The 12,099-nt window shown below is 40.4% G+C and overlaps 1 protein-coding gene across 2 annotated transcripts in view; it reads left to right on the forward strand.

Annotated features, from left to right (window-relative positions):
• The window catches only part of CLSTN2 (calsyntenin 2), a 590,435-nt gene extending 578,586 nt beyond the window's left edge, over nucleotides 1-11,849 (forward strand). For both annotated transcript variants that reach the window (XM_075570139.1, XM_075570140.1), the window contains 2 exons: nucleotides 4,445-4,629; nucleotides 8,016-11,849. In XM_075570139.1, the coding sequence (XP_075426254.1) occupies nucleotides 4,445-4,629; nucleotides 8,016-8,222 (392 nt within the window). In that variant the 3' untranslated portion in view covers nucleotides 8,223-11,849. The remainder of the gene's footprint in view (nucleotides 1-4,444; nucleotides 4,630-8,015) is intronic.
• The last annotated feature ends 250 nt before the right edge of the window (nucleotides 11,850-12,099 follow it).

Genomic DNA, 12,099 nt, shown 5'->3' on the forward strand with positions numbered 1-12,099 from the left:
CTACGATCATCCACCCAGTAGCCCAAGCACGCTGCCTAGGGGTCACACTCGACTCCTCTCTCACATTCGCCCCTCACATTCAAAACATTTCTAAAACTTGTCGCTTTTTCCTCCGCAATATAACAAAGATACGCCCTTTCCTCTGTTGCTCGACTGCTAAAACTCTGACTCAGGCCCTCATTCTCTCCCGTCTTGATTACTGTAACCTTCTGCTGTCCGGCCTTCCTGCCTCTCACCTGTCTCTCCTACAATCTATCCTAAATGCTGCTGCCAGAATCACTCTACTCTTTCCTAGATCTGTCTCAGCATCTCCCCTCCTGAAATCCCTCTCCTGGCTTCCAATCAAATCCCGCATCTCACACTCCATTCTTCTCCTCACTTTTAAAGCTTTACACTCTTCTGCCCCTCCTTACATCTCAGCCCTAATTTCTCGCTATGCACCACCCCGACTCTTGCGTTCTGCTCAAGGATGTCTTCTTTCTACCCCCTTTTTATCTAAAGCCCTCTCCCGCCTTAAACCTTTTTCACTGACAGCCCCACACCTCTGGAATGCCCTTCCCCTCAGTACCCGATTAGCACCCTCTCTATCCACCTTTAAGACCCACCTTAAGACACACTTGCTTAAAGAAGCATATGAATAGCACTGTAGATATTCTGAACACATGATACATAAAGCTTGGCCCCCTGCAGACGCACTTACCAGAATCCCTCCTACTGTCTCTGTACGTTCTCCCTACCTACCAATTAGATTGTAAGCTCCTCGGGGCAGGGACTCCTCTTCCTTAATGTTATGTTTGTCTAAAGCACTTATTCCCATGATCTGTTATTTATATTATCTGTTATTTATTCGATTACCACATGTATTACTACTGTGAAGCGCTATGTACATTAATGGCGCTATATAAATAAAGACATACAATACAATACAATACAATATACTGTAAGGGATTAATCATTGGTAGATAATGATACAGAGTATATGTAATGGTAGTGTATGCAGTGACAGTGACACACAATGTGCTCAGATATACTATGACCATTATCAGGCCCTCCGCAAATATGCAAATTTCACCCTTTTTGGTTCGGGGAAAAAAGTATGCTAATCCAAAGGTTGCCAACAAGTTCACTGACAAGTCATTGCAGGTTTACTTCATTTCAATTACTTTTACTTTCAAAATTAAATCAAACTTTGAAAACACAGAAAACATGAAGCTGCAGGGCTGCTTTGCTTTTTTACTTTTGAAAGTGGTGACACACTGTAGCATTTGTTGAACAATTTGGGCTATTCTGCTAGAACTTTTACCCACGAGAAAGTTTTGCAGTTTTTTCCAACTATGTCTAAGGCTCGACCGAAATGGCAGTGAAGCGAATCTCGTCAGCTTTGCACATCTCTTATTGCCAGTCGTCAGCAGAGTGATAGGGTGTGAGAATAAATGTTGGTAGCTGCCAGGCCAGAATAAGTTATGTAGTCAGCAAAATATTAGAGAAAGTGTCAATGCATATTACATTGAATTAAAGTTTTTCACTGCCTTAGCATGAAGCTTTGTGCATTAACTCGAGCTAAAGATCAAAATCAACTTTTCTAATAATCGCCTGCTTCACACTCTTCCTACCTTGTCATTTCCACTGGACCAATTTGTATGAAATATTTCAAAATCTCATTTCGAGCGCTGCTTCACATTCAGATCTGTAATCCAAGCGATTGCTATTGTTCTGCTGGTTCAGCCGGCCAACAAGGAAGAACTTTGAGTGGAGGAGACGGGGGAAGCAAATAAGAATGTTTCCATTTACCCCATTTTAATAATAAATGTATGTAATATTGAAAAATTAATGTACATTTCAGATTCTGTTTTGCAGTTCAATTTAATCTACTTTCTGACACCGTACATCCTAATTTCTGTCCCAATATCACTTTATTAGAATCTTTGGAAATGTAGTACTAATCCAACACACAGACACACACACACACAGATACACACACACAGACACACTCTTTTTAAATGTTACTATAACCCTCGAGCTTTAAAGTTACAGTACATGGAAACAATCTTCTATCTTTACTATAAATGTAAATAAAGGACAATTTTTTTAATTTCGTGCTGGGAAACCCCTTGGAGCTCATGCGAATGGGGTTTAAAAAGCCATAAATTCACCCTGAAAGGTGTTTTATGGCATAGCGCTGCTTTGTAAATATGGCAGCAAAAGACAAAGAAGCCCCCAATGTTACGTCCAACACGACACATTTTATAGTTACATACTATCTGTTATTCTTCCCATAAGTAAGGGTCACTAGTCAGTCCTTTGCCCAAAGCATGGCCTGCAACCATGTCATGGTTAACCCTTTACTGCAGGTCCTACACTGCCTGCACATGTTCCCCTTACCTCTCTACTGGAGGAAGAAGTCTCTCAATAGACTGGCCATCACAAGTATATATCAGCACTTGCCAATTCAAGTGGGGTGGGTGAACTTACAACCAAGGAGGAAGGGTCATTAACCTCCCAAGTCTCTGATTGCCTCCTGGCTATATCCTCATCGATAGCACTCTGCCGCCTCAAACGTACTACAGTATACCTGAAACGTATCTCCTCATACTTCCTTCTAAACCTGCCCTAATATCTGCTTTTTCATCACAGTAAATGGTAGTATCATCTATCCTGTCATCAAAGCAGGTTGCCTAGGTGTGACATTTGACTCCTCCCTTTTCTTCTCCATTCACGCCATGGCTTACATTGTGTCGCTTTTTCCTCCATAACATTGCCGTGATCTGCCCTTTCCTTTGTCAATTTACTCATAAAACTCAAATGCACGCCCTTACCCTCTCCTGTCTGGATTATTGTAACATCCAGCTAACAGGCCTTCCTGCCTCGTAATTTTCTCCGTTGCAATCTATCCAAAATTATGCTGCTAGAATAAGTTCTCCCAGAAGAGTCACACACAAAGTTCTCCTCCTTACCTTCAGGGCTCTCCACTCATCTGCTCCCCCCTACATATTAGCTTTGATCTCTCGTTATGTCCCTACTCGTTTCCTGCGCTATGCTCAAAACTGTCTTTCCATCCCTTTTCACCTGTACTGCTCTCTGTCATCCTAAACCATTTCTCTCACTGCCCCTTACCTGTGCAACTCCCTCACACTCAGTATACGCCAAGCACCTTCTCTCCCCATCTTAAAGTCAAACCTAAAATATCTCCTCTTAAATTAAGTGCTTCAATAGCCTGGACTCATGGCTACTGCTTCACACCCACAGTCGGTCCTACCAAACATTATGGCCAAGCACTGCCATTAAGTGCACTTACTCCCTCACCAGCTATCTCTACAATTCACCTCCCATATACAGTACCATGTAGTTTATTGATTCTCCGATACAGGGATTTCCTTTCCTATATCAAACTTTCTGTGTTGTACTTATGTTATTGTAATTCCCAGCATTGTATTGCCTCTTTTGTCAAGAGCGTAGTACACTATGGGTGCTATATAAAGATATATACATATATCAGATTGTCAGGGGTGGGAGGATGGGACCTGAAACAAATCTGGGGCAGAAACAAGGGTTTGGTTCATCTCTGCCTCGGATTGAGGCCCCAAAATCCAAGTCACAGCCACTCCGAACTATTAGTTCAAGGGAATCTGGCACACTCCAGGTTTGTGGGTTTCCTGACTTCACACGTCCCAAACCACCCATCCTTAATACAGTATAATGTATATAGGACTATTGTTTAAAAGTAAAACGTCTCACTCTCCTCTTTTCTTCCCTCTCCTCTTGAATTCTATCCATTTCCTACACACTGTTGTTAGTTCACTGTTCAGTGTAATGGTTCCTTTTCTTTTTCATAAAAAGAACATTTTCTGTAGGTATCAACTTCAACTTTGCGCTGTCACACACATCCGAACTATCAAGATATTTGTGAGCCAGCTGTGACAGTTCCTTTTCATTATGAGCATTCTTCTGTTACTCATGTATACTACAGATCGTAGGATTGAATATTTCTACAATATGATTGCAGCAATAAAAATAAGCTTAAACAAATTATGAATGTTTCTGTTCTTTGAAATTAACAGTTTATAATTATGGGAGTCTTGACACTTCCCCATAACACAGCAATTAACATAATGTAGCGCAACAGTCTTCGTCTACAAGGGAAGTGCACTAGTAAAAATAGCTATGTATAAATTAAGAAATACTGTATATTCCAAAAATAACATTCCATGACAGCTCCTTTTCAATATGATGTTAAAGTATCTTTCCCAGTGTTGGAAAAGAGATAAACGAAAATCTTCACCAGCATGACAAGCAGCTTCATGGCATATTGAATAGGGGCGTAAGATTTTCTGCACATCTCTCTCGCTCTCTCTTTCCCGATACATGCATATGCGTATCATCTACTACTCAATGTATTTCTTTGTACAATAAACATCATCATATTTTTATGGCTTTTGTTTTTCAGTCTCCCCTGGTGCAACCACCATTGTCCTAGTGGCTTGTGTCAGTATATTGGTCATCATCATCGTTCTCGGTATAGTTAGATTGCGGGCAGTTCAGCAGCCTGACTCTCAGGGGAAGGAGGCTGTCAAAGAGATAGATATGGACTGGGATGACTCTGCTCTTACCATCACGGTCAACCCCATGGAGGTATGTATGCTGTAAAGTTTCGCCAATAACTCAGAACAGTATTTCTCAACCCTCTCTTTATGGAACTGCCACAACATGATTTGTGGATAATAAACCTCCCCTCATCTGTATATAAGGGCATTGGAGTGTTGGCCGATTTATTGGGTATCCTTAATATCTGGTGTGCCAGGAATTCTGTGGTTTGGAAATCACTGCCTCAGAGATTTTCCCTTTTCTATAGACTATATGATTGTTATCTGTGCTTGAATTAGCATGGCAGCTATTGTTGGTTTGTAAATTTATATTAAAGCCCGAGCTGTCGTAAGATCTTTACTTTTTAAATTTCCTATTTTAAAACACAGTCAACAGCTTCCTAGTTCCTACTCTATCCCTTCATGAGTACACCTGTTAGCTCATCTACAATTCCCTAATCCTTTCCCAGCTCATGTGCATCTACGACTCTCACTTCTATTGTTGAATGTCTGTCCGTCAATAATGGTATGCAGCGCACTTTTGCCATTCTATTTCGTTGAGTGTAATGATATTTTCGGGAGCAGTTTCTTATTGGAAGTGTCATCCCCATACTGAATGCTGCACAAATTATATATATTTTTTGCCTCCACTAAAGCGATACTGTATCAAGATTCACTTACAGAGTCTTTGGTCCCAGTTTTCCAAGCAAAGTATGTAATCAGCACACAAAAATCTATTCTAGCGAAAATGTGTGATAAATGAAATTACTCTCCACAAAACATGCAAATATCAGTTGGAGTTAAAGACATACCTATTACATTTTAGGTTTTATATACAAAAATAGTACTGTGCTTAGTTTACAGAAAAGATTATAAAAACATACAGTACAATAAATGCAGACAGTTTAATGAGTTAAGTAGAAATAGCCGTGTTAGTCCAGTTACAATAGTGTAGAGTAAATGAGTACTTCAGTATTAGACCATACCTTTTTTATTTGGACTCACAATAGATATTATAAGACAAGCTTTCGACAGTTCACTCTCTTCCTCAGGTCAGCAATACTGATTTAACAGAGATTCCATGAGTTAAACACAGATGTAAAAAAAACAAGATAACAATCTAAGGCAGGAGATGTGGAGAATGCATGTAGGACCATATATCCATCAGGAGTGTGAAGCAGCGGAAGAAGAGTTTGAAATGAAAATGAACAAAGAGGTAGGGAGAAACATTACAAAAAATTATGATACTGTGTAAGAAACCCCATATCAGCATTAAGTCATCATGTTTTAGTGTCAAAGAGCATTATCATTTTGAGTTCAAATATTTTCCGTTCTTGAGTGCTTTTAAACAGTCCCTGGAGGATTTCGATTTTTAAATCATTAATGGAATGATCTAGCTGTGAGAAGTGGTGTCCCACTGGAATGCAGCATCTCATTGTGCCTGTGCAGTATCTTCCTTCTTCATGGTGTGTTATTGTGTGTCTATTTAGATTCATTCTGGTTACCACTTTTCACAGCCAGATCATTCCATAAATTATTTAAAAATCTAAATCCTCAAAAGGAATTTTTCAAAAGCACTCAAGATCGGAAAACATTTGAACTCAAAATGATAATGATCTTTGACACTAAAACAAGAGGACTCAATGCTGATATGGGGTTTCTTACACACTATCATCGTTTTTTGTAATGTTTCTCCCTGCCTGTTTGTTATTTCTAATTTCAAACTCTTCTCCCCCACTTCACACCCCTTCACACTGCTGATGGATATATGGTCCTACATACTCTCCACATTTCCCAGTAACCCTTTCTTCCATTTATTGCCCTGTCTATTTATTTACCATTCCCTTTGGAATGCATTCTCCACATTTATTTATTTATACTCCGAAGGGGGTGCCAGTATCTCGAAAAGAAATATACAGTACACACTGCGCACTGGGGATCCATAATAAAAACAAAATATATAAATGGGCTTAAAGAATGAAACTGGCTCAACAAGTGAGACCACACGTAAAGTCTAAAAATACTCAAATCAAATACTAATTAGAACGAATACCACAGAGGGGGGGGGGGGGCAGACACTAACCATAAGCTGCAGAGCGGGTGGCCGTGGCAGGCACTTGATGTGAAGTCCGGACTGCACCGGTTGATCTATCCTCCGCTCGAGCTTCCTGGTTCTTCTGTCGCAGCCTATGGTGAGCACATTGAAAAGCCTCTTGTGACCTCAAATGCGTTTCGCAACAGCGTGCTTCATCAGGGGGGGCTGCCCCCTGCAGCTTATGGTTAGTGTCTGTCCCCCTCCCCCTCTGTGGTATTTGTTCTAATTAGCATTTGATTTGAGTATTTTTAGACTGTACGTGCGGTCTCACTGGTTGAGCAGTTTCATTCTTTAAGCCCGTTTGGTTTAGTTCTATATTGATTTTTATTGCGTATTGTGTTCTTTTGATTTTTTTGTGTTTGGTTATTTTTTTTAATTAATTTAACCAATTGTTAGGTCATCTTGGACCTGGTATTACATGTATATATTTATTTGTGTTGATCCCCGGTGTGCTGTGTGTATATTTATTTTCATTTTCCTGAGTTCTCCCTTGGGAGATCTAATTTTGCAGCGTTGTGGGGAGTCGCTTCATACGCGTCGCTGCAAGAGTTTCCCATGGTTGGGATCCACAAGACAGCACAGGCGTAGATTCCTTTATTGAGTGCCAGTATCTCTCAGCATTTTAAAGCTTCCGCCTCACTTGGGCCAATAGGAAGCCGTACCGATGACATCACGGCTTCCTATTGGACCGCATGGTGCAGGAGCATTGATAAGCAGCCATTCTGGGAACCCTGTTAGCCAAGCAGAGCGGCGAACGGCATCTACTATGGAGGCAAGTATCCTAATAAAACAGGGGGTCCCTGGAGCTGAAATGAATGGGGTTCAACCCCAGAGAGCCCCTGCTTTCATCCTCCGTACAAAAAAAAAAATATGCTATTGACTTTTGTCTCTGTCATAGAATCTCCCGACCTTATTTGCTTTTCATTCCGTTACTTTCTTAGGGGGTTATGCACTAAGCAGTGATAAGTGCTTTTAAGTGGGATAAAAAGCCATTATAGCACGATACTGCACTGTTATCACTGCTTTGTCAATCTCACAACAGGCAGTATCACGCTATAAAGGCATATATCTCACTTAAAAGCCCTTCTCACTGCTTTGTGCATGGCACCCAGAAAACCCACTTCTCACTGCTTTGTGCATAGCACCCAGAAAACCCACTTATCAATGCTTAGTGCATAACCCCCTTGGTGTTTCTACTCATGCCCTACTCCCTTCCATGGTAAGTCACTCAGAGAAGGAAATATCCTTGAAACCCTCATTGTGCTGCTTTGCACAACACATTGGTGACGTAGATATAACATAAGGTAACCATTGTTTTTTTTTTTTCTTGTCCAATGTAGAAATATGAAACCACCACAAAAGAAGGGGAGAGTGAAGAAGAGGAGGAGGAGGAAGTTGAAGATGATGACGAAGAGGAGGAAGAGAGTACAAGTGGTGACTCTGACGAAAGTGACGATGAAGAGGAGGAGAACCAAGCAAAGGCAAAGCAGCACAGTGCAGCACGAAGAGGCCAGCAGGAATGGAGCCACCTAACACTGACGTACTAACACATTCTTCTTCCTACTCTTCCTTTTGTAAACACAAATCTTATTTATTTCGGACGCAAGTTAGTTAAAGACTCTGGATTCAGTGACAGGATTATCATTGTACGCTGTGGCTACCTGCCTACAAAGGGAGACTGGCTGGCATGATATATACACATTTAAGGGCTGGTTGGTTGGATTAAAACTCTTCTAGTCTCAGAGTAGTTGAGAGCTAAGGAATCCTCTATCTTTACTGCCTTGTAACACAATCGGTTATGAGCAAGTATCATCTACACAAATTTCCAGTGGTTTAAAAGAAAGGAGATCAGATTTCCAGGTAGACAACCGCTGCCCCAATGTATGTTTTTCGGCAATGTCGACCCATTTGCTTAGGTTGAGCCTGCAGCTCATAGGGAGAAGGGGTAGTCTTGCAAGTTGAAAGGCTGAAACAGAGGGACTTTGGGTCAGACCCAGTTCATGAACTCCAGCCATCTATTTTGCATAGAATTCAAAATAGCCACTAATTCTCTGTGTCAATACATCTCATTGCAAGCTCTCCGAAGCAGGCATTTCTTGTGCCTGTGATATTTATACTGTACATGTCAGAGCTATATAAGCATAGTATGCTACAATTAGCAATGCACTGCAGGCTCGCCTAGCAGCAAAAAGGGTTACCTGAATTGTAACATTCATTGATACAGTTCCCACTTACTTTGATAGGTTATGCATGCAAAATATATTTTTTAAATGTCCTCTCAATCAGTCCACTGACTTTTGTCAATGCTATTTTTTCATACAGGAGAGATTTTGGTTATTAAACTGTACCTATAGTCTTAGTCACCCCGTTGGCTTTGTTTTACAATGTGGTTCCAGTTGGGGACGGGACCAAATGTGGATTTTTAGCCCTCCTTGAATATCAGTTTCTTGGGAAGGATTGTTTAGAATTTTTGCAATCTCTGCTCGTGCGTGTGAGCATGCACAGATGTGAATTACATAAAAAGGAGTCTTGTCTTTAAATGGTCACCATTGTCTCGACTGCTATTTAATTTCTGGTGAAAAGGACTAGCTGGTCCAGTTGACTGAGCCACCTGTGCTGAAGCAGGGATATCCTTACAACCTGACCTGTTGATGGCCCTTGAGGTCTTGAGTTGGCAACAACTCTAGTATTCTCTAATTTGGAGAGATGTAGATTTCTGGGAAACTCTTGCGTATTTAGGCAACATCTCACCATCTACTATTATCTTCTGTGTGTAGCAGGAAAGTGATAAATGTGATTGAAGTGATCAGCATATCAACAACAAGCAAGTGCCCATTTAAGTATCGGGAGTGCCACATGGCGGGCCAGGGTCCAGGACACATCAGGTACATCATCATGGCACTGTAAAGGTTAATAAGAGTCTACGTATATTAAGTGGCCATTCTAAGTGGTGTCTATGTATCAACGTTAAGAAAAGTGTGTTTTGATGCATTGTTTCTTTTTTTTTTTTTTTTTTTTTTAGCAGAATTGCATCATGTAAGAACACATTGACATCTGATGCAGAATGCTAGGCGCGTCACTTCAGATGCAGTGGATTTGGGGAGGGGCAAAATACAAGGAAAGAAAAGAATACCGCACATAGGGGAAGACTGTGATAAGTCTTATTAGAATATGTGCACCATGTTACTCTCCTCCCCAACTTCTGCTGCTGAGACTACTCAAGTCGAAGGCTGGGACAGACGAGACAAAATGTAAGAAAAGTATTTTGATAAGTGCAGGATTAAAGGCCATGGTTTGGGGCCAAAATTGCCTCTCACCAGCTAGAAAATAGCCCCAATTATTCACCATTTATTTCATTTGAGATGAAGGCTCCTATTCAAGTGAATGAAACTCATAGTTTGGAGAAACTACGCTACAAAACATTGAATAGGAGGGGTGGGAGGGGAGTTTATTAACTGCAATAGGATAATTCCTTCGAATGGTGGTGTAATTGTAGTTTCAGTGCAGAAGTCCCACCAGTCATCAACGAACATATCTTCTAAAACGCTTTTGGACCAAAACCTTTGTACAATGATGCATTCAAAATCACAGCATTTTAATCTTTGTTGTGCTTAACCTATTGTAGTTTTTGAGTCTGAAAAATAGGCCCATATTAGTGCAATACCTGTAAATATTTGCAAATGTGGCAACACACTAGTTTCCAAGTAAGCAGGGTTTCTTTTCATGCAGCTGATTGTGACAGGTTCAATGCTTGGACCATTCTTCCTCTAATTATAGAGGTAAATAAGAATTTTAATCAGTTAGTGTTAGGACCTGCGAATTGGTCATGTTTTGAAGTGGCTCGCAGGCTTATACGCTTTGGCCAAAGGGTTAACTAAATTACCCTTTTTCAAGAGATATATAGGTATTTCACTGTGTATTTGTGTCACATTGGATGTTGCTCTGGACTTTGTTTCTTGTTGCACACACTAGTTTGCAGGAGTGCACACTTAACCAAATGCGGGCTAAAGGTTGTCCTGTGTACTTTTGTCGTTCTCAAAAGCTCTCCGTGGGTGGTTCTCCACCAGCGTTGGGCAACTCCAGTCCTCGAGGTCCACCAACAGGTCAGATTTTCAGGATATCCCTGTTTCAGCACAGGTGGCTCAGTCAATGACTCTAGTCTTCAAGGGCAACAACAGGTCAGGATTTAAGGATATCCCTGCTTCAACAGAGGTGGCCCAATCAGCCACCTGTGCTGAAGCAGTGGTATCCTGAAAACCCGATCTGTTGGAGGCACTTGAAGACTGGAGTTGCCCACCTCTGTTCTACACCTTAAGTGCTACTAAAGATTTAAGGCCAGAGAAGATTGATATGGTGAAACACAGACATCCGTTACCATTTCATTTAGCCTGCAGGCACCCACACATCTTTCTACTTAGTAAAACAAAAAAATGCAATGTTTGCTTTGAAACGTTCATTAATTTGAAATCACCTGAAGCAGCAAGTCTTGGACATAAGTCACATTTGTGTGGCCGGCTATAACCGCTTACACTTTGTGCGTAATGCATTGCTGGTAATTATTGGCAGAACACATTTATAACAATCCCAAGCGTGTAGCGGCAGTGCATTTTTATGGAGCTGTTCTGGGTGAAAAGGTGGGAAACAAGGAGAATTTTCAATACCTTTAGGGTAGAAAAAGGTACAGGAGAGAAACATTTTTATGAGGAAATAAGGCGTTATACAAGTGTTCATGGCATAAAAGTAACAAGGGGAAGATATAGAAGAGATTAAGAGAAACATGATCTTTTACTGAAAGCAATACGACATGTAACTATAACAATTTCAGAATTAAATATGGAAATCAAGATTATATATATATGAAATCAAGATATATATATATATATATATATACACACACACACACACACACACACACACACACACACACACACACACACACACACACACGAAAATAGTAGCAGACACTCCAGGACCTGTTGATAAGGTAAAAAATATTTATTACTAAAGGTCAAACTCTGAGTTTTCTAGACTCCTTGGAGGACCGGGACATTGACCTTGTGTAATAAATATTTTTCAGTTTTTTGACAAGTCCTGGAGTGCCTGTTACTATTTCCCTTTATTCCTAATCTTTTTACAGTTAATGCACCCGGGCAGAATAAAGTACCTGTCCCAGAGGAGTGCCACTATAAAAAAGTGTGTGTGTGTGTGTATGTATATATATATATATATATATATTTATATATATATATATATATATATCACAACAGAAAGAAAAAACGGCGCCAACCTAAACGGCGCCAGCCACATCAACATGAAGAAAAAAAAAATCAAAATTGCTTTTTATTAAGCTATGTTTGTGAGTGTGCATTTTAAATCCTTTACTCCATAAATATTGTTATACCTTTTTACGCTATGAGTGCGCCT

The sequence above is a fragment of the Ascaphus truei genome, chromosome 14, assembly GCF_040206685.1.
Source record: "Ascaphus truei isolate aAscTru1 chromosome 14, aAscTru1.hap1, whole genome shotgun sequence".
Taxonomy (NCBI): Eukaryota; Metazoa; Chordata; class Amphibia; order Anura; family Ascaphidae; genus Ascaphus; species Ascaphus truei.